Below are 23,051 nucleotides of genomic sequence, written 5' to 3' on the forward strand. Positions count from 1 at the left end.
AGACGTTTCTTCTACTTCAACCATCTCCATATCCTCATCTGTTGAGGACGAGGAAGAGGCAGACGGACTCCTCTCTTCGCCGGGACTCTCTTGGTCTTTATGACCGGACGGGTATACTTTCTCGTATTCCGTCCCGTCACGAACTACTGACTGATTACTTAACGCACTAGACATTTCCTACAATTGACGGTAAAACCTAAGACTGGCGGATCTAAAAGTATTGACGGTTGTGTAGATCTAGCTAAATATAATTGCCAAATACAAGACTTGTAAATGAAGAGCGATACTCACCGTTCTTTGAAGTAACTGAAGGTCGATGGTTGTATGGTCGATGGGTATGTATGTACGACGGATTGCTCTGACAAGGTAGACGGTGGTGCTCTGACAATGTGTTTTGGCTGCAAAATGAAGAAATGAGGATTGAGAAGTGTTATATATATACCTGAAGTGCACGAAAGATGAAGCGACACTTCGATCCGATAGAAAATCCAATCGAAAAGTGACACGTGGCATGCTTATAAATGCTTGACAACCTGTCATCAAATAGTCGCAATCCGTCTCCTCCTGGAAAACCGTCAACTTCAGTAATCTTAAGCCGTCGTCCTAAACTTTCTTTGACCGTCAACCCCAAATAACACCAAACTGTCACCCTAAGTGTCCGTCCATATAAGTAACGACGGACCCATAGGGTGAAGGGGGCAGCTGAAGGGGCAAAATTTAGCATAATGGACTTTTACCACATTGGGCCTGACGGATCCAAGCCCATGAGCCGGCAACAGGTGAGCCGAGGGCCTAGAGCAATTCCATATTCTTGTTGCACACGTAGAGTCTTCAAGGAAATCAGAAACCTAGCGCAAAGAGCATTTCAGAAGATACGTGCGTTAATCCCCTCTACAAGGAAATTTCTTGTCCATCACATTTGGGTTTACTCAAGAGGATTCCTATAAGGAAAAGACTTCTACATCAAGGAGGAGAGGTCAACCTACTACTATAAAAGCCTCAATACCCTCACAAATCAAGATTTGCATAATTCACCCTCTCTAGCACTCTAGAGCTGAGAACAATTCTAACTTGACCGTCAAAGGGTATTTGGCCAACATCACACCGGTGCCCTCGACGAGATCACTTCTTTCTTCTTGCAGGTTGTTAGTTTGAGCGAGCGCGGATCGTGTAGCTCACTAGTGATTTTACGGCATTATCAACTTGCTTGTTGCTCACTTCTAGCTCATCATCACCATCACTTGCCCTTTTTGAATAAATGAAGCTCCTACTAGTAGTAGTATCAATGAGTGTTATATACAGGGGGGAAAAATGATGAGATAACTAGACAAGAGTAGTACTATAAAAAATAATAGTGGTGTGATCAGCCAATGCATCAGGATTGTTTATTTTATTGTGGTGGAGAAAAAACATATGTTAGGTATATGCAAATGCGTCAGATAGATATTACTATGTTTGGTCAAAGGTCACGATTTTAAAAATTGGACTGAACCAGCCTGTCTGACTATTTCAACCATAAAATGTGTAAAATTTAGTAATTTACGAAGTTTTTTCTAAAAATGATCTACATCAGTTTATATATAATTATTTAAATTTACAAGTTAGCTAAAATCACTGTGTAAATTTATATTGATACCATTCATTTTGTATTTAGTAGTTTTTTCTTTCTTTACGAATCTCAGTAATAAATGAAGAAACTATATGATAATTATTGTGTGTGAAAAAAGAGAAATAATTATAAAAAAAATTAAGAAAAACTGATATTTTAATAAAATTTAGTATAAAATAGATAATTTGATGTATGGTGTTTTTGAAAAATAAGTATGTAAAATAGAAAAAGTAGGTTTTTATGCTAAAATAAAGAGAAATTTTTGCATGAGCTGATACAAATGCTAAGGGTTTAAAACTTTAAATTCTCTCCCCCATCCTTATAATCCTGGAATTATTAAAATTAAAAATTAAAAAAAAAAAGTTATTCATGATATTCCAAGAGCATTGTAACTCAATTGACACTTTCTTAGAATTTCCAAGAGAAACATTGAGGTGGCTTCAAGTTTTTAAAGTTGTAACCCAGCCAGTTATAGGGAATGGTTGGTTGATCAAACTTTATTCATTAACATTCTGAAAGATTTTCAGAGTTCAGACAAGTTTTTATTGAAAAATCTTGCCAAGTTTAGTTGTAAGTTGTTTAACTTTTGTTTGAAATTTTTTTCAAGATAGTGAGGGGGAACACCAAATTGTTGAGTAGATACGATGGTTTTACAAGCATGAAAATATTAGCATGACCCATTAATTACAGTCACGATTACCGAATTATTGCATTGCATGAAGTTAGCATGTTGAAGTGAATTTGAGCTTGTAGCATCATAAGATCTGCTATTTCTGAAATTCTTGACGTCAATGACATTACATCTACTTGGTAAACTCAATTCTTCATGAACACCAAGACCTGAAACGTCCACCAAAGGTGTAGACGCTTAAGGTTTATTTACAGTAGGAATCTCCAAGAGACCTAGAGCTTTTGGTCATGAAGTCAATCATTCTTGAGCAACTAAAACTACCTGTTTACCAACGTTGAGGCCAGAAAATAGCCCAACAAGGGCTGCTGGACCACTCTCAAGGCCTTCAGCTATGTCTTCCAAATATACAATATTCCCTTCAGCAATGTGAGGCAGAACCAAATCCAGAAACTTCGGGTAAAGGTGATAGTAATCAAAAACCACAAATGCTTTCATATGAACCCGTTTGTAAATCATGTGCGTTAAATTGTACACGCCTTCCGGCTTCTCAAGGTTGTACTGTGAGATCATGCCACAAACAGCAATGCGACCATGGGTCCTCATGTTGAGTAGCACTGCATCAAGCATTTTTCCCCCAACATTCTCAAAGTAAATATCAATACCTTCAGGAAAGTACCTGAAAAAACAATATAACATTCACACTAGATTGAGACCAGCAATATGATATAGAAGTCCAAAAGACTCTTGTTTTCCCTAGTAAATAGAGTAAAACTTAATATATCATGCTCCTACCTTATTGTTTATCTATCTTTTCCTTTTGTAATGAAGGCTTGAAAGACAAATTAATCCACAATATAACCAATTTTTTCCCATAAAAAATTTCCAAGGCATAAAATATATATGAAAGGATGTCCTCTTCCTTGAGAACAAGGATGTCCAATGTTTTCTTCAGTATCAAATCAGTGACCCTGTTAAAGACTGAAATGATATTTTATATTCTGATTAGAACAAATATTATTACTAACCTTTTCAAAGCTGCATCCAAGTCAGACTCTTCTTTATAGTTGAATGCCTCATCGAACTTGAGTTTGTTCTTCAGCAAATCAACCTTGTTGCAGAAAGGATAAAGGAAAAAAACAAAAGCAAACAGAAAAATGCTGGTTAGTGAGGCTGCCCACTGGTCAGGCAGACCAACTCATAAATAAGATTTGAAGTTGCCAAAGTGTGCAGGGGTGATCAATATCTATTATGATTTGTGAAAATGGACAAGGGTGGCATATTTTGACCTGAAATTTTATCTTTGGCATGTGACTCGCAAATATTTAGACACGGTATAGGACAAATACATTAATATCAGTGAACATATATGTTTATACTTGTTATAGTGTCTGTTTGCATGCATATGGACCATCAATAGGAAAACAATTTTCAAATTAATAACCATAATACTTACTTTAAAAAATTCATAACAACCAAATAGTTCTGTACTAATCTTAGGTAAGGAAAAGAGAATATCTACACTTCAAACGAGATTTAAAAATGACTACACAAAAGTGTCCACTAGTTTATACTTAACTCTTCAAATGTTTATATTTGTTCCTTTTATCTTTTGGTCCCTGAGAACATGGCAAATTGGGAGGAAAATTTCGAGTTAGATTGCAATGGTTCACTAGATTTTTGTACATTTATATATGTATTAAGATGAATGCAACTATGTGCTAGCCAGTAGAGAAGAGAGTTGTTCATTTAGGAATTAAGATGAAGTTTCTGAACAGTAGAACTGATTCGGATCAAACCCATATTAGTAGGACACAACCAATTGAATCAAGCACATCAAATTATAAATAGAATGGAAAAATCAATATTAATTGAATTGAAACATTGAGCACTCATATTCAAGAAGTCACCTTTTCTTTGCTTCCAGCACTTCCAACAACATAGCAGCCTAACAGCTTTGCAAACTGCCCAACAAGCTGACCAACTGCCCCAGAAGCTGCTGAAACGAAGACATACTCTCCTTTCTTAGGAGAGCAAACCTCATAAAAACCGCCATAAGCAGTTAAACCAGGCATACCTACACATAAGGAAAATGTTTAATGAGCTTTTGGCAAAAAGCAGGACAATTGTTAACACAGCATGCTAAAAAAACCTAGCCAAATTACTTGCAATATGTGATCTGTAATGGTATTAATTACTACAGGATGACCTCAATCTCAAGATATAACATCAGCTAGGTGATCCAATAATGGCAGTTTAAAAAAATTGTCCCACTTACAACTTAGTTGCTACAATCAGACTCATCATATATAAGAGTTAATAGAGAATAAGTTCTATTTTGGATAGACTTACCAAGAATACCAGTATAGTAGGACAGTGGCACATCAGTGTGTTCGATTTTAAACAAAGCCTGAAAATCTGTCATCAAACTATATTCTTCCCATCCAGTTCTTCCCCAAACTAAGTCACCTTTCTTGAATTTTGGATTCCCGGAATCTACAACTTTTGCCACACCAAATCCAACAATGGGCTACATAATTTCAACATCAAATTCATTATTTAAGTACACAATTGAAACAAGATCAATCTGATACCCCTCATAAACCATAGTAGATGTATCTTATTTTATTTTGTTTCATAAAACCAGTAGATATAACCTTAAGCTCTTAGTTGGCCAAAAGATCTATGATAATCAAATCTATCATTATATTTATGCAATTAAAATATTGGTTTTAGATTTTTGTGTCTTTGGTATTACTCAACAAAATAAGATTATCAATATTCATAGGAATCATAGCTATAACTTTGGAAAAAAAATAAAAAAAAGTGGGACTCTGCTTTGACTCACCGAACCGGGCACCAAGGAATCGGTTGACTTCTTCATACGATTACGCATATAAGGATCACAGGACAGGTACAGATTCTTCACTAAAAGCCCATTTGAACCTTCTGGGACCTTCAACTTTATGGTACCATTGGTTTTAAGGTACATGTCTGATTCTTTAGGGAAACCAGACACATAGTCCTTGAAGATCACTTGCTTGTTGCTCACTTCTAGCTCATTATCACCACCACCACTTGCCATTGATAACAAAGCTCTTACTGTATATTAGCAATACAATCAAATTATGCGGGTTGGTTTTAAGGCTCTTGGGTTGCCTTTTTAAAGCGTTTGCAAGAAAGTTGAGGTTTTTTTATAGTATGGAAAAATAATTGATGCAATTTTTAACGACTATTTTATATGTTACATTGTAACCAGCTGCAAGGCACTTTTACAAACATTATCAATTTTTTTTTTTTTTTACTATTGTTGTAGCGTTTCAGGTGGTCTTAGAATTTTTTAAAGAAATTTAGTGACGTGAGCGAATGCGTCAGGATTGATTTATTGTGTGGAAAGAAATAGGCGTAATTTTGGTGCCACACCCTATCCCACAACTCTTTGCACAACTTTCATATGTGACAAACCACATCATCACCTTAGGCCCACCAACATACCACAGCACTTAATTTTACTAATTTCAAATTTCCAATTAATAAATACTGCCATAACTTTACTCCTTTCTTCTTGTTCCTACCAGAGGCCAGAGCCCATATGTGAAAAAGCTTCAGCCCCAAAACAAATTGCAGCGGCTGGAGTGCGGTGGTGAGAAAATGGAAAACTCACTCCGGAAGACACCATCCCATGCCAGAAAATAAAAACCCAACCTTGAGAAACATTACATCTCCGCCGAAAAACCAAAACCCATTGCTCCTTGAATCCGCGAAAAGCATCGTCCGTCTCAGATAGTAGCGTAGTGAATGCCGACTCTTTTGCGGTTTGTTTACATTCTTACCCACACTTTCGGCATGAAATAAATAAATAATCATCAATCACTAGTACACTACTTTCTAGAGTTTTTTTTTTTTAATATTCTATTGCTGGAGGTCCATTTTATAGTAAAAGTTTGTTTGTTTTTCATTAATTTCAAGTTATACATGATGTTTACTCTCTAGAGTTTATTTTATTCTATTTTTTGAGGGCCATTTCTATAATCTATATATATAAAAAAGGAGAGCTTGAGTGGTATTGTTTTGCACATAGAATCATAGATGACGGTTTTGTGGAGTCATTCTGGTTTTGTTTCTAAGTCAATATCACAAAGGATTTTTCACTATTTTATGGAGAGAGAGAGAGAGAATTCAGTTATATTGCCAGAGGAGGGAGAGAGAACGTGAAGAGTGAGTGGATTATATTATAATATGGGTGCTATTAACGGGTAGGGATGGCAATGGGGCGGGGCGGGGCCGAAGGATAAGATCTTCGCCCCCGCCCCGCATGGATATTTCTTGCCCCATCCTCGCCCCTTAAGGCCCCACGAAGACCCGCGAAGCCCCACCCTACACCATAAAACTTTATTTCTTGTTAATTTTCCCTACAACTATTACCATTTTTTCAAATAAAATGACATGTTTCAATAATAAAAATATACTTGAAACTATAAATAGATTTATCCTATCAAATTAAACTAATTTTTAGCAAAAACTAAATAATATTATCTAAATGTTTAACAAGACAATATCACAACAAAAATCTCATAACATGATAAAATAAAATTTTAACAAGCTTAAAGAAACAGTGTTGTTAAGCAGCCAAATGCCCACACAAAATTACAAAAACAATTACACAGACACATATTTAGAGCCACAGACCCGTAACTCATTAAAAAAAATTATATTATGTACATGATGAAAAGGAAGTTGAGAAAGACCGTATGAATTATGAATGAAATCATCAATTCAATAGTATATAAATTTGTTTCTAATAAAGACAAAAAAGAAGAAGAAGTTAAAATTGGTACCTTATTTCCAACTTTGCTAGAGAGAAAAAAGAGGTAGAGCCACGTTAGGTAGAATAAAATAAGTTGATGATATTTTTGTTTAAATAGTAGAGTTTTAGGATACAATAAAATTATAATTTAACCCTTATTTATGCGGGACGGGGTGGGGATGGGGCGGGGCGGGGTGGGTCTAAAAAGTGTAAACCCATCCCCGCCCCGCCCCGTGGTGTGGGTCTAAAATCTCGCCCCATCCCCGCCCCACCACCTTTGCGGAGTGAGGAAAACCCGCACGGGACGAAGCGGGGAGGGGCGGGTTAAGCGGGGTGGGGAAAAATTGCCATCCCTATTAACGGGTGCTATACAGCACCCATTAATGTGATAAAATTTAAAATAAACTATTCATTTTTTTTAGGAATATAAAAAAAGCTATATATGTATTAAATGTGTGTCAGTTTAGATGGAAAAAGTCAAATCATTTTGCAACCTGACCAAAATACCCTTGAATCCAAAATTGAAAAAACGTGTTCTTTATCTCTAAGTACAATGCCATAATATTCTCAAAATGAAAATATAACACCCAAAAAAGAAATAAAAATAAAATAAAAAAGACAACAGAAGCATCAATTAACAATGGCATAATATAGTCATAGTGGGAGAAGAAACAATGGCATAAGATTGTCAAAAATAACAAAATATTGGATTCAATCCCAATTCAAAAATACAAGTCCAAGAGCTTCTACCTAACATTTTAAACAAAATATTGGATTCAATCCCATTTCACTTGAAGTACACGTTTTCCTTTTTTTTGCACCATTTGAGAAAGTACAAGTCTCTTTCTCCAGACATGTAGAGATGTTATGACCAACATGCTCGCAAAGCCCACAAGTCTTCTTTTGCTTTCCTAATTCTCTTCCGCCTTTCATTCGTTTTTGCTTTGGATGGTCTTTTGTCTTTGATAATGGAGGACAATTAATGAAACAATCTCCATCAATCACACCATTAACATTGGCATCAACTACATTTTCCTTGCCTACTAAATTTTCATCATTCAACACTAGCAAGTCTTTTTCACTTAATGAGACTTCGCAACACCAACAAGATGGTAAATACAATGGTGGAATATGGTAACAATCTTTGTAAAGGAATAGACTAAGAATGTGACGACAAAGTATACCCTAAAATTCAAAATGTTTGCAACTACAATTAATCACCTCACCATCCCATAAGACCTTGTGCTTTTGACTAGTTTCATCTTTATAATTATGTAGCACAAATTCAATACGGTTTTCTTGATAAACTGAATATTGTGTTGCTCTCTCAACCTCCTTTTGAAAAATTTTGAAAGCATAAGGTGTCAAAACCTTGTGTGCGTCTTCTAATGGTGACAATGTTCTTAAAGAAGAACCTCTAAATGTCTCTAACATTGTATCATGTGATTCTGTTTGCTCAATATCTTCAATGGCAAGATCAACCTAAGATTGTAAATAATAAAATAAATTAAAAACTTTTATCTGACATATAAAGACTACAAATATTAACAAACAAAACAAATTATACAACAAAAAAAATCAATGGTAAGTACTGACTTGTTTAATAAGTTGCATCAAGTTTATGTGAGAACTAACAAACTGTTTAATAAAGGCATTTATACTTTCCGATCTTCTGGTTGTTGTCATTCCACCAAAAAAATGTCCTCGAAGGTAACATGGTACCCAAAAGTGCTTGATTTGATATAAACCAATTACATGCTTGTTAGTAAGCATGTCATACTTTTCCATAACTTGAGTCCATTGACCCTCAAATTCTTCAAATGAGTCTAACTTGTAGAACTCTATGCACCAATTTGAATATCGATTACGAAGAATAGATGTAAACCAACCACTAAATTTAGCGGTAATATGCCATATACAAAAGGCATGTTTTGTGAGTGGTAATTCTTTTGATATTGCCTCCGTAATCCATGGATCTTGATCTATCTAAATTGTCTTGGGTTGTTTCTTCATTAAACATGCAAAATTCTGCTAATAAAAAAATTTATTAGAATATGTAAACATTTCAAATGATATGTATTAATATTAGCTACTAATCATGGGATTCAGACTTTTCAGCACAAAAATTAGCCCAATAAATTGCAACTTTCTTGAACAAGGGGAAACAATACAATAATATAAACAAGAAAAATTGCATCTCGACTGAAGTGAACTCCACCCCATGCAGCAATTAAACACACAACTACCCCCATTAGCTCTTTTTTTATTATAATATAAATAAGTAAGCTTTTATTGAAACAACAAACAGTATTTATCCCCATTTACTCATAAATTTCTAATTGATTTTGCTTCTTTCACATACAAACAGAAAGAAGAATCTCAATTCTCACTCATCTAATAGTTTATACAAAATCCAAAATTCCATTTTCAATTCCACGCAAAACAAGCAGAAAATAACACCAAGAATTCCAACACAAACAAACCATTTTCACCCAAGAAACAAAACGCTAATTAAATAAAATGGAAAAATAGTTGTACAAATTTATAAGATAAATAGAGTACCTTTATTAGCCATCGAAAAGCACAAGTTGTTTCATTTCGAAAATCAGTGCACAACCTAAGAGAATCGACTTTCCATGATTATTGACACCAACAAAAATGCCAAAAGGCATATCATAAGCATTTACATTGTAAGTAATATAAAAAACAACCACATTTCTATATTTTTGGTACCAATCAAAACTATGAGGGTGCGACCAAAAAATATGCTCTAACCTTTTCTCTTCATCAGTTGTGAATGCATATTGAAACTTAGAATTCCTTTCTTTAGCAATTTTACAAAATTGTAAGAGATCCACAGCATCATTCACAGCATGCATCTTTCTCATTTTCACATAAAGATTACAAATATCCCATTGAAAAAATGGAAAATGCCCAAGTTTCACATTTTTCTTAAGTTCCATGACACGTATTATTTTTCTAACTGAAAGTCCAGCTTCTTTGAATAAGAGAATGCAATTTTTATCATCTTCAGTGATAACTTGATTGGCTAGAAGAAATCGTACACTCGAAGGGGACAACAATTCATGATTGTGATCTACAACAAAAATAGTGACGCGCCATTCTTTCAGAAAAATGTCTATTGACTTTCACAATAAAATAGTTAGACAAGTTTTGCATCCACATTTTAAAGATTTCCTATTTCATTGCTCCTTAGATGGATCCACCATTTTTAGTGGTTGCCTACGTTCCCAATGACAAAAGAATTACATCTTCCTATTTCTCCATTTTTTTTTCTGCAAACGACCTTTTCGAATTGTAAAACCATTTTGATTTGCATAATTTTTATAGAAAATGAAAGCTTCTTCTTCACTAAGAAAACATTGACCAACAAAAGGCTCAAATTCATTTTCTATTGAATTTATATCCTCTTATTCTTCAATAACCCCCGTCTCATCTATTGGACATTCATTCCAATCAATTATTTCCCCTCCATATGTGTTATTATTTTTTCCATCATTTGGAAACTCATTTAACTCAAATATGTGTTATTATTTTTTCCATCATTTGGAAACTCATTTAACTCAACACAATTTCTTGAAACACTTCCATGAATCTCACTTGCAATTAAATCATCATCAATTTGTGCCATATTAAAACAAGAATTAAAAAAAAAAAATCAATATCATATTATATGTTAAATGAAATATGAATTACAAACAAAATAAAAAATAACAGTACCTTCTTAAGGTAGTTCATTTAAGTCAAAGTAATTCATTGGAACAGGTTTATGAGTCTCACTTGCAACTAAGTTGTCATCCATTTGTGCTACATTAAAACAAGATTAAAACAATCAATATTCAATATCATATTTTATGATAAATGAAAAAAAAATGATACAAATAAAATAAAATAATAGTTCATTCTTGAAGTAATTCATTTAAGTTAAAACAATTCCTTTTAACAACTTGATGAGTCTCACTTATAACTAAATTCTCATCTATTGGTGCTATATTAAAACAAGATTAAAATAATCCACATCATATTTTAGGATAAATGGAAAAAAAAATGATACAAATAAAATAAGATTAACCTCATATTCAAATATATTTAAAAATAAATATGAATTTAATAAAATAAAATTATTGTACCTTGCAAATAATTGCTTAATCCTTCATTGAACACTTCAACTTTTCTTCATCTCTTTTTTATTTATTTTTTTTTTTTAAGTGGGTTTGATAATGGTAAAGTGAAAGAAAGTGAGTTTGATATTGGTAAAGTGAAAGAAGATGAAGAATAAAATATTGATAAAGTGAAATTGGGTGGGAAATAAAAAGTGAAATGGAGGGAAATGTGTTAAAGGGGCATTTTTGTCCTATAATTATTGGAGAAACCAAAGTACATGTTTAAAATCAACCATAGTTGAAAAATAAAACTTTGCCAATTTTCTATGCAGATGGGACCTGGAGGCTGGTTCATTAACAGGTGCCGGTGGGCACCTGTTAACAAAGTCCATATATATATATATATATATATATATATATATAATATATTGGTTGAATGAATATTGGTTTCATTTTCAAGTTGAAAGGAGTAATTTGATCATATGAGGACATTAATAGCTCCCTCATCATCTTGAGTCTCTTATTCACTCGCAAATAAGAGCTCAACCATTAAGTCAACTAGCACATAGTGCTCTAACAAATAACAATATTTTAAAAGAGATAATTTCATTTATTTTATAGATATCAATTTTCAAGAACTAAATTTTCCAAAAGAAAACGAAATTTTAATTACTGCATATCCTATAAAGATTAGATGGTAATTTCTTACAGCTTGTATATACAAAAATTGAATCTATTGTGGTCCATATAGATATCTTTAGGAACTTTTCTAGAATTCACAATGTAACTAAATAAATAATTTTAAAAAATCTTTATCCATGTATTGGAAAATCAGTGATTAATTCCACTCTCATCATATATAGTGTAGTCCAACATGAACCACAAAGAAATAATTAACTTCTACTTGAATCAAAGAAATGGACCGAATTGGACCAAATAGAGCGAAATAGACCAAATAGACTACAGTGGACAAAATGAACCGAAGTGGATCTAAGTAAACCGAAGTGGACCAAATTGGAATGAACTGGACCGAAATTTATCAAAGTGGACCGAACTGAATTGAAGTGGACTAAACTGGACTAAATTTGACCGAATGAACTGAATTGAATTAAACTGGACCGAAATAGACCGAATTAAATTAGGCTGGACTGAATGGATCGAAGTAGACCAAGTGAACTGAAGTGGACCGAATTGGACTGAACTAGACCAAAATTAATCAAAGTGAACTAAACTGGACTGAAAGGACTGAATTGGACTGAATAGACCTAGGTGGACCAAATTAGACCGAACCAGATTGAAGTGGACTGAACTGGACCGAAGTTGACCGAATTAAATTATACTGGACCGAATTGGACAGAACTGGACCAAAGTTGACCAAATGGACCGAAAAAAGACCGAATTGGACTGAAGTGAACTGAAATGTTGTTGTGATGTGACTTAATAGGAGCATAGCAACAATAAATATTATATTTATTGTTTTAGCTTTTAAATATTAGCATATAGATATATAGATTAGGCAATGGCCTATGGCCCTTGAATGGGGAAAAAAAATCCTATTAACCAATAAAATATATTATATCTATCTTACTCTAGCTAAAAAAATAATAACAATTATTTCTATTTTCAAATTATTTGGAAATATCACTGAAAATATCTTACTGGATAGTGCATCTATGATTCAAAACCATCTTCTAGTATTGTGCTATTAATGTCCATGTTAACTTTGTCTTTTTGGTAGGTTTCATTGGTGGAATGGGTTTCTGGCTTAGGAGTTTTGGTAGCTATTGCCTATTCATGTTTTGGTCTTTGTATACTGTATGGATTGTATTTCTTTTTCCAATATCAATAAAATATGTGATTCATAAAAATTAAATAAATAAATAAATAAAAATCAATGTATTGCTTAAATTGGACATTGAGAAGTATGTAATTTTAGTAGAACTTCCACCTATCTGCAACAAATTTTGTAGCCTTGGTCTACACTCTTGATTTCTTGCAGCAAGATATTTTACCATACTGTAGCACTTATCTGCACATTTCGACTTTCTAAGAGGTTCATCAGTTTTGTGTTATCAAGTTAACATATACTAACTCACAGAGAGGGAGAGAGAGACCACTATTCTAAGTTCTTGGATGCTTGAATATGTAAGAGCAGTGATTCTCTAAGATATGTGTGCCATTGTATTGGATAAATTTGAAGGGGTTAAAAAAAAAAAAAAAAAAAAAAAACTTTTAAAGATACTACTCCATCAACTACTTGCTATGCGATGAAATCTAGTATATGCAATACACTACATAAAGATTGATCTATAAAGCTTGCAAAAACGAAGGTAATCTATTTTCTCTATTAAATCAAGAGTCATTTCTTGAGATTTAGGGGCATCTTATATATATTTTTATGATGAATTGTTATATTCTTAATAAGTCAATTGTTTGGTTAGCCCATAGAGTATGGTAACATAATAGGGATGTTAAAAACTTGGGCAAAGCAGAATACTTATTTCTCTAAATCTAATTATTCCCATGACTTTGTACCTAATCTGCATTAGTCTTTCCCATGTACCATGTTCCTTGTGAATAAAAATGACCAGCCCAAGTTAACAACTTTACTTGAGTCCCTCCAAACTCATTGAAACACACCACCTGCATGTTCTGCAAGCTCTCTCTCATACTCATCCTCAAACGTGATTGATTCTGTCTCTTTTGCATTTGCAAGGTTGAGATTTCTCTGCATTCATAGTTTGATATGCAGTACAGATAAAAGAGACTTGTTTTTCAGAGGCAATAAGTGCGTGAAAGCATATTTTCATTATTTTGGGTATGTTTTCATTTCATTGAACAAAGCATCTCCTCAAAGCCTTTCACATTTTTGGCAAAGCATGTCTGCTTTTCTTCTCTGTTGTACTATTAAACCAGGCCAGGCTCCCACAACCACTCATTTTCATCCTCATACTCATTCCCACTCTATATAAAATTAGGACTTTCAGTGTGCTCCATAAATAATTTCCTTAGACGTGCCTTTTGTATCAACTCTCTGGTTGCGAAAAAAAGGATGATATTCACAGGCTTGTGGTTTGGTCCTTTTTTTTAGCAACCAGGGAGTTGATACATTGTTCAGAAGGCACTGTGACACTGTCATCACCCATAGAGTTCACTGGTGAGGTGCATCCAGCATCAACATCCAATGGGGTGTGAACATAACCATAGAACCTTCCCTTAATCTTTTCTTAGTCAAGCATCTGTTGTCATGTTCAGTTTGCCCACATTTTCTGACAAAATATGAAGCCCCCTTCTCACACAAGTTCTTCCCATCAAAGATTAAAACGTCAAACTGTGACCAACCATTGTACCTAAAGACCAACAAATCAGTCTCTTCCAAAGAATGATCCTTCACAAATTTTTGCCAACCATGGTTAAAGAACGTTGCATCATCTCTCTGGTTGCGAAAAAAAGGATGATATTCACAAGCTTGTGGTTTGGTCCTTTTTTTAGCAACCAGGGAGTTGATACATTGTTCAGAAGGCACTGTGACACTGTCATCACCCATAGAGTTCACTGATGAGGTGCATCCAGCATCGACATCCAATGGGGTGTGAACATCAACCATAGAACCTTCCCTTAATCTTTTCTTAGTCAAGCATCTGTTGTCATTTCAGTTTGCCCACATTTTCTGACAAAATATGAAGCCCTCTACTCACACAAGTTCTTCCCATCAAAGATTAAAACGCCAAACTGTGACCAACCATTGTACCTAAAGACCAACAAATCAGTCTCTTCCAAAGAATGATCCTTCACAAATTTTTGCCAACCATGGTTAAAGAACGTTGCATCATCATTAGTCGTCAATTCTACATCCCATGTTAAACCACTAGGACCTTTAAGAGTTGCACTTTGAGGCAGCTTCTTTTTCAAATTGTCAGAAAATGTTTTGGGGATGACCTGCAATGTCAACACAAACATGAGCAAACTAGACAATTGAGGACAAGGATGCAAGAGGGGTAAAGTGTTGCAAGAACAAGAAGCTAAAACTTATAATTGACCAAAATGACAAACATTCACAGCAAGATATAACCTCAACAAAATTCATCTATCAAAGCAAAGAATTGCATAGTCACTCACTATTCACTTAGATGTAAATCAATACTCCTTAGCAACATGTTCACCATTTTAAACTTCGGTTTGTTTATAAAGAAAATAAAAAGACTATGATAAGTTGTGATCCATGGAGTATAAAGTGATGCACAAAAAGTGGGACTGAAGATTTGTATTCGAATGATAACTGATTTTAAATGATATACTGCCACATGCACCTTAAGATTTTGTGAAAAGAAAATCTTCACCATGAATTGGCCTTTGTCCATTTCCTAAGCAATTGGAGTGGTTCTGTGACAGAAGATACTGATATAGTTCTAACTTCGAATGGGATCAACTTCAGTTGCCAGGAGTTACCAAAGTACATTTAAAAAGGGGATGAAAACTAAAAGTCATAAGTTTTTTCTTTTCTTATGAAACTGTAATGTAAAGTTCATGATTTTTTTTTTATTAAAAAAAAGGTGCAACATATTCCACTATTAGTTGCCTTGGTCTAAAATTCTTGGATTTCAAGCACCCCCTCCCCTTTTTTGCTTCTCAAAAATATAAATTACACAACACATCTGAACAAAGTGCTACCAATATAGTTTTCTCTTACTCCACAAGAACATGTAAGAAGAAGCAGAGGAACCCCAAAGCTTCCGCTTCTTCCATGTAAAAAGAAAGGACATTTTGCACTCTAATAAAAAAAAGTATCACATTTTAGCAGACCCCAAAATCACTTATGTGGTCATGTAAAGTTGTATAAAAATACATGGTTTGGAAATTTATACTAACCCTGTTCATTTTGCATTTAGTTTGAGGATGAAGGAAAAGAATGCATTGCGGCATATATACGAAGAAAGATAAATAATTAAAAATATAAAAATTTTGATATTTTAATAAAATGTAGTGTAAATTAGATAATATGAGGTGGGTATGTTGAAAAGTGAGAATGAAAAAAAAGAAAAAAAAGAAAGAGAGATTCTTGTGTGCCCATTATGGTGTACAAAAGGCACGTCTAAGGAAATTATTTATGGAGCACACTGAAAGTCCTAATTTTATATAGAGTGGGAATGAGGATGAGGATGAAAACGAGTGGTTGTGGGAGCCTGGCCTGGTTTAATAGTACAACAGAGAAGAAAAGCAGAGATGCTTTGCCAAAAATGTGAAAGGTTTTGAGGAGATGCTTTGTTCAATGAAATGAAAACATACCCAAAATAATGAAAATATGCTTTCACGCACTTATTGCCTCTAAAAAACAAGTCTCTTTTATCTGTACTGCATATCAAGCTATGAATGCAGAGAAATCTCGACCTTGCAAATGCAAAAGAGACAGAATCAATAACGTGTCAAGGATGAGTATGAGAGAGACCTTCCAGAACATGCAGGTGGCGTGTTTCAATGAGTTTGGAGGTACTCAAGTAAAGTTGTTAACTTGGGCTGGTCATTTTTATTCACGAGGAACATGGTACATGGGAAAGACTAACGCAGATTAGGTACAAAGTCATGGGAATAATAATTAGATTTAGAGAAATAAGTATTCTGCTTTGCCCAAGTTTTTAACATCCCTATTATGTTACCATACTCTATGGGCTAACCAAACAATTGACTTATTAAGAAGATAACAATTCATCATAAAAATATATATACGATGCCCCTGAAGCTCAAGAAATGACTCTTGATTTAATAGAGAAAATAGATTACCTTCGTTTTTGCAAGCTTTATAGATCAATCTTTATGTAGTGTATTGCATATAGTAGATTGCATGGCATAGCAAGTAGTTGATGGAGTAGTATCTTTAATTTTTTTTTTTTTTTTAACCCCTTTGAATTTATCCAATACAATGGCACACATATCTTGCCAATCTTGGAGAATCATTGCTCTTACATATTCAAGCATCCAAGAACTTAGAATAGTGGTCTCTCTCTCTCTCTCTCTCTCTCTCTCTCTCTCTCTGAGTTAGTATACGTTAACTTGATAACACAAAACTGATGAACCTCTTAGAAAGTCGAAATGTGCAGATAAGAGCTACGGTATGGTAAAATATCTTGCTGCAAGAAATCAAGAGTGTAGACCAAGGCTACAAATTTGTTGCAGATAGGTGGAAGGTCTACTAAAATTACATACTTCTCAATGTCCAATTTAAGCAATACATTGATTTTTATTTATTTATTTATTTAATTTTTATGAATCAGATATTTTATTGGTATTGGAACAAGAAATACAATCTATACAGTATACAAAGACCAAAACACGAATAGGCAATAGCGACCAAAACTCCTAAGCCGGAAACCCATTCCACTTTTACTCAAAAAAAAAAAAGAAACCCATTCCACCATTGAAACCCACCAAAAAAACAAAGTTAACATGGACATTAATAGCACAATACTAGAAGATGGTTTTGAATCATAGATGCACTATCCAGTAAGATATTTCCAGTGATATTTTCAAATAATTTGAAAATAGAAATAATTGTTATTATTTTTTTAGCTAGAGTAAGATAGATATAATATATTTTATTGGTTAATAGGATTTTTTTTTTCCATTTAAGGGCCATAGGCCATTGCCTAATCTATATATCTATATACTAATATTTAAAAGCTAAAACAATAAATATAATATTTATTGTTGCTATGCTCCTATTAAGCCACATCACAACAGGATTTCAGTTCACTTTGGTCCAATGCGGTCTTTTTTCGGTCCATTTGGTCAACTTTGGTCCAGTTCTGTACAATTCGATCCAGTATAATTTAATTCGGTCTATTTCGGTCCAGTTTAATCCAATTCGGTCCATTTGGTCAACTGCGGTCCAGTTCAGTCCACTTCAATCTAGTTCGTTCCAATTTAGTCCACCTAGGTCCATTCAGTCCAATTTAGTCCACTTTGATTAATTTCGGTCTAGTTCAGTTCAATTCGGTCTACTTAATTTCATTTGGTCTATTTCGATCTATTCGGTCCAGTCTAATTTAATTCTGTCTATTTCGGTCCATTTTAATTCAATTCAGTCCATTCGGTCAACCTCGGTCCAATTTAGTCCACTTCAATCCAGTTCAGTCCATTTTAGTCTATTCCGTCCAGTTCGGTCTACTTTGATAAATTTCGGTCCAGTTCAGTCAAATTTGGTCCACTTCGGTTCATTCGGTCCACTTCAATTTATTTGGTCTATTTCAGTCCATTTGGTCCAATTCGGTCCATTTCTTTGATTCAAGTAGAAGTTAATTATTTCTTTGTGGTTTCATTTTGGACTATACTATATATGATGAGAGTGGAATTACTCAATGATTTTCCAATACGTGGATAAAGATTTTTTTTTATTCTTTATTTCGTTATATCGTGGATTCTAGAAAAGTTCCTAAAAATATCTATATGGACCACAATAGATTCACTTTTTGTATATACAAGCTAAAAGAAATTACCCTCGAATCTTTATAGGATATGCAGTAATTAAAATTTCATTTTCTTTTGAAATATTAAGTTCTTGAAAATTGATATCTATAAAATAAATGAAATTATCTCTTTTGAAATATTATTAGAGCATCATGTGCAAGTTGACTTAATGGTTGAGCTGTTACTCGCGAGTGAATGAGAGACTAAAGATGATGAGGGACTATTAACGTCCTCATATGATCACATTACTCCTTTCAACTTGAAAATGAAACCAATATTCATTCAACCAATATATATATATATATATATATATATATATATATAGATAGGACTTTGTTAACAGGGTGATTGGACGTGATTTGACAAGTGAATAGTTTAACTAATAGGACTGTAATTACTTTATTACCCCTAAGTATATGTATAGTACATAGCATTGTGAGGTTTTTGGTCTTTTTGCCTCATACTTACTCCAGCGATTCTCAAATACCAATGATCCTACGGAAGGTAGTTTTATTTTGTCTAAACTTACCAAACACTACCAAATGCCAAAATTAGTTTTTTTTTTTTTATATTCAAATAAAAAAATGAAAAGTAAATACACCACTTTTTAAAACCAAATAGGCCCCTAACTTTGTTTTTGTTCATTTCATTCCTCTAAATTTCAGATTTATTCAAATAAGGTCTTTTCGTCAACATTTGTTAAATTTTTTTGAAAAAAAAAAATATAAAAATGTTTTTCAATTGTTAATTGAATTTTTTTTAATCAAAATTTTTGAAGAAAAATTTTAAAAAATGAAAAAATAACAATAACATTTAACAAAAGTAAATAAAAAAGGCTTAGTTGAATAAATTTGAAAGTTAGAAAACTGAAATAAAAAAAAGCAAAATTAAATGACTAAAATGAATTTTGGTAAAACATAGACAATAGGTTTTGCATTTTAACCTAAAATTTTTCTTACCCATTCCTGAAAGAAAAAATAATAAATAAATAAATAAATAAAACAAATGCAAGCTGGGCCCATCATGTACCTTATGTGCCACAAAAATGTAGCATTGGACGTCTTTTTCATTTTGTAAAGTGAGTTTTGACCACCCCCACCCCCCCCCCCCCCCCCCCCGGGCCGCCGGCGGCCAAACGGGACAGAAGATGAAAGATTCAAACTAGTGCAACTCTTGCAGCCACTCCTTATTAAATAATATGACTCACATTTCAAAACGGACCCGTAATCTATATTTTAACGTTACAACATATCTATTTGTAAATGACGTAAATTTTTAGTAGTGGAGAACTTCAAGTCCATGGTGTACAAGTGTTGATTCTGTTTACTATTCGTAGTTTAGAGCAATTATAGCGTAAGCAATCACGTGCAGCTGTGAATACTATATATATATTTGCTTTGCACCACTGACACGTCAGCCGTGAAGTATGGAACTCAATTTGGAAATTATTTCATTTCTCCCTTCCAAATGTGCTCTATAAATAGAACTTTGTGGTCCGTAGAGAAGAACCATTACACATAAGATTATTGAGACAAAGTTTTACATTAAATTCTTGAAGAGGATAGAGAGAAAGAGAGAGAGAGTAGCAATGGTGAGAGTTGGAGATGAAGTGAGCAACAGACAGGTGATATTCAGAGACTATGTCATTGGTTCTCCTAAAGGATCAGACATGTACCTGACCACTGGAACCATTAAGTTAAAGGTTCCTGAAGGTTCAAATGCAGTTTTGGTGAAGAACCTCTATTTGTCCTGCGATCCTCTCATGCAATTCTTTATGAGGAAATCGGAAGGTCCCAACGGATATCTTTACTACACCCCTGGCTCCGTAAGTCAATCTCAAGAATTGTCGTTTAGTTTGGTTTTTTTAGTTACACTTGCTAGGAATATTATAACTTTTACTTTACCCTTGCTCTGTAATATGTTGTTGAAGTATGACGAATCCATTGTCATGTTTGTAAACACTTAATACTAAATTTTGTACTAATTGTAGAACTTGTTTCATACTATGCTGTATGCATGTGATAGTGAGCTTGTAATTTGTTTTCTAATTTTAATGAAAACATATATATATATATGCAGGCAATTTTCTTACGGTGTAGCAAAAGTGTTGGATTCCGGACATCCAGAATTTAAGGCAGGGGACTTGGTTTGGGGGATCACAGGAAGGGAAGAGTACAGTCTAATCACTAAAACAACAGACACTCTCATTAAAATCCAGCATATTGACGTACCTCTTTCTTATTATACTGGAATTCTCAGTAAGGTCTATTGTTAATGAAGCTAAAATTGATGTAAGATTTGGAATAAATTGATTTCGGTACACTTATACTAATATGCTTGCCCATATACATCATATATTGTTAATTGCTCTAGCTTTATGGCTGGAGAGAATCTTTATTTCAGAGATGAGGCTCCTTAGTAATACTTTTCTGAGTTTCTCCAATTTTACTGTAAACTTCAGAAAATCAAGTTGAAATCTGTATAGTTATTAAAAATTTGAAGCATAAACTTAATTTAAGTAGTATAAATTAATTTTATAATGTTAAAATTTGTGGGTCAGAGGTGGTTTAGTCGCACTTGGGAAATTGCAATAGTAGAAAAAAAAAGGAAATTAAACATTAACCAAATTTGGGGTGTGCCATTCCCATGTTGCTTTACTCTTTTTCATTATTTTTTCTCGGTCATGTCACTTTACTTTATAATTAAATCCAATGCTCTATCTAAATATGAGGATTTTTTTTTCTCCATTTATAGGTATGCCTGGCATGACTTCGTATGCTGGTTTCTATGAGGTTGGAACTCCTAAGAAAGGAGAATATGTATTTGTTTCAGCAGCTTCTGGTGCAGTTGGTCAGCTTATTGGACAAATCGCAAAGTTGGAGGGTTGTTATGTGGTTGGAAGTGCTGGTAGTAAAGAAAAGGTATAGCACACTATGGTTGCTATTTGAAATGTGCCATATAACATATAGTTTCTTTTTATATACTATATGTTACAATAATTCTGTTTCTATTTTCATTTATTGATTCTTTCTTTCCTTTTTGTTACTTTGTGAATTGAAGGGGCTATCCCTCAAATGAACACTTAACTTTTTCTTCTGCATCAGGTTGATCTATTGAAGAATCAGCTTGGGTTCGATGAAGCTTTTAATTACAAAGAAGAGCAGGACTTGAATGCAGCTTTGAAAAGGTAAGTAACATGCAACAAAATTTTGCAGACGATTTTCCCAGTTGAGCTTCATTCATCAAAATGTGAAAAAAAAAATTGGCCATGTCATTCAACATTCATTACTCCCAATTCCCCCAAGAGATAGCACCTCTTTAGTTAATTTCCTCATGATTAGCACTACTAATCTAAATGCAACCTAAGCAATAATATTTGTGCTTGGTAGGTTATGATTATGTCAAGAGACTAGGTGGACTCATATTTCAAGCTCTGAAAACATGCATCACTGACTTAATTAATTTGTTTGTCACCTCCAGGTATTTCCCTGAAGGCATTGATGTTTACTTTGAGCATGTTGGGGGCAAAATGCTTGATGCTGTGCTCCTCAACATGAGACACCATGGTCGCATTGCTGTGTGCGGAATGATCTCACAATACAATCTTGATGAGCCTGAAGGTATCAAAAATTTGTTGCATATTGGATTCAAGTGGATCCAAATGAAAGGATATACGCATCGCAATTATTATCACCTATACCCCAAGTTCTTAGACCGTTTTCTGCCTTACATTAGAGAAAAGAAGATGGTGTATGTGGAAGACATAGTTGACGGCCTTGAGAGTGGTCCAGCGGCCCTTGTTGGACTTTTTAGTGGTCGCAACTTTGGAAAACAAGTAGCTGTAGTTGCTCATGAATGATTCAATCATACATTGTATGAATGTAGTATGTACCATTGTGTCAGATTACCATTCTAGTCTAACTTATGGAAGGCTTTTTTTGAGGCCAAGAGATCAGGTTTATTTTATTGGGTTGTGGCTAGTGCCTATGGGCTAAAAGAATAATTATGTATCTTATATGTATACGATGAAAATAAAGAGAAATTACACTATCCTTAATAAATGCTATTATATGCACGCGTTTGCATGTAATTTTACAACTTTTGAATCAGAATTCATTTACAATTGTATTAAAAAATTAATACCGCTTGCTTATTGGCCAAAAGCCATAGGATCGATTAGTATTCTTCTCCCTTCAATGATTGAGCTTAAATCTAGGTTCGAATTCTTTTAACTTATATTTAGGGCCAATTTGGATGAAGGGGTAATAAAGGAAAGCAGAGTAGAATGATAAGAAATTAGTCTAATTTTTTATGAACCCTATTTTAGTCTCCTCTACTAGACTACTACCCACTTCTCCCTCTCATCAAAAGGGCGATAATCAACACAACGTATTCTTGTCATTTGCCAAGCAGAGGAGAGTG

At 33.8% G+C, this 23,051-nt stretch overlaps 3 protein-coding genes across 3 annotated transcripts; 1 reads left to right on the forward strand and 2 right to left on the reverse strand.

Annotated features, from left to right (window-relative positions):
* Positions 1 to 2,293: 2,293 nt before the first annotated feature.
* On the reverse strand, positions 2,294 to 5,456 carry LOC115962922 (2-alkenal reductase (NADP(+)-dependent)-like). The gene is made up of 5 exons (XM_031081803.1): positions 5,086 to 5,456; positions 4,590 to 4,767; positions 4,148 to 4,314; positions 3,266 to 3,348; positions 2,294 to 2,916 (listed from the first exon to the last, which is right to left on the reverse strand). The coding sequence occupies exons 1-5, from the start codon at positions 5,320 to 5,322 to the stop codon at positions 2,538 to 2,540; spliced, it is 1,044 nt and encodes a 347-aa protein (XP_030937663.1). The 5' UTR covers positions 5,323 to 5,456; the 3' UTR covers positions 2,294 to 2,537.
* An 8,338-nt stretch (positions 5,457 to 13,794) lies between these two features.
* On the reverse strand, positions 13,795 to 15,529 carry LOC115965117 (B3 domain-containing protein At5g57720-like). Its single transcript, XM_031084310.1, has 4 exons — positions 15,479 to 15,529; positions 14,920 to 15,107; positions 14,665 to 14,809; positions 13,795 to 13,896 (listed from the first exon to the last, which is right to left on the reverse strand). The coding sequence occupies exons 1-4, from the start codon at positions 15,527 to 15,529 to the stop codon at positions 13,795 to 13,797; spliced, it is 486 nt and encodes a 161-aa protein (XP_030940170.1).
* A 4,631-nt stretch (positions 15,530 to 20,160) lies between these two features.
* Positions 20,161 to 22,704, forward strand: LOC115962927 (2-alkenal reductase (NADP(+)-dependent)-like). The gene is made up of 5 exons (XM_031081810.1): positions 20,161 to 20,474; positions 20,709 to 20,887; positions 21,384 to 21,550; positions 21,734 to 21,816; positions 22,110 to 22,704. The coding sequence occupies exons 1-5, from the start codon at positions 20,218 to 20,220 to the stop codon at positions 22,486 to 22,488; spliced, it is 1,065 nt and encodes a 354-aa protein (XP_030937670.1). The 5' UTR covers positions 20,161 to 20,217; the 3' UTR covers positions 22,489 to 22,704.
* Positions 22,705 to 23,051: the final 347 nt, after the last annotated feature.

This window comes from Quercus lobata, chromosome 10, assembly GCF_001633185.2.
Source record: "Quercus lobata isolate SW786 chromosome 10, ValleyOak3.0 Primary Assembly, whole genome shotgun sequence".
Lineage (NCBI taxonomy): Eukaryota > Viridiplantae > Streptophyta > Magnoliopsida > Fagales > Fagaceae > Quercus > Quercus lobata.

Excerpts from the sequence above, each read along its gene's own strand:
- LOC115965117 (XM_031084310.1), bottom strand. The coding sequence starts at position 15,529 with ATGGACAAAGGCCAATTCATGGTGAAGATTTTCTTTTCACAAAATCTT. Across the intron at positions 15,108-15,478 it reads TCTTTTCACAAAATCTTAAG|GTCATCCCCAAAACATTTTC; the intron begins GTGCATGTGGCA and ends TTGACATTGCAG. Across the intron at positions 13,897-14,664 it reads AACAATGTATCAACTCCCTG|AGAAATCTCAACCTTGCAAA; the intron begins GTTGCTAAAAAA and ends CTATGAATGCAG.
- LOC115962927 (XM_031081810.1), top strand. The coding sequence starts at position 20,218 with ATGGTGAGAGTTGGAGATGAAGTGAGCAACAGACAGGTGATATTCAGA. Across the intron at positions 20,888-21,383 it reads TTATTATACTGGAATTCTCA|GTATGCCTGGCATGACTTCG; the intron begins GTAAGGTCTATT and ends CTCCATTTATAG. Across the intron at positions 21,817-22,109 it reads TTGAATGCAGCTTTGAAAAG|GTATTTCCCTGAAGGCATTG; the intron begins GTAAGTAACATG and ends TGTCACCTCCAG.
- LOC115962922 (XM_031081803.1), bottom strand. The coding sequence starts at position 5,322 with ATGGCAAGTGGTGGTGGTGATAATGAGCTAGAAGTGAGCAACAAGCAA. Across the intron at positions 4,768-5,085 it reads ATTCCTTGGTGCCCGGTTCG|CCCATTGTTGGATTTGGTGT; the intron begins GTGAGTCAAAGC and ends GAAATTATGTAG. Across the intron at positions 4,315-4,589 it reads CTACTATACTGGTATTCTTG|GTATGCCTGGTTTAACTGCT; the intron begins GTAAGTCTATCC and ends CCTTATGTGTAG.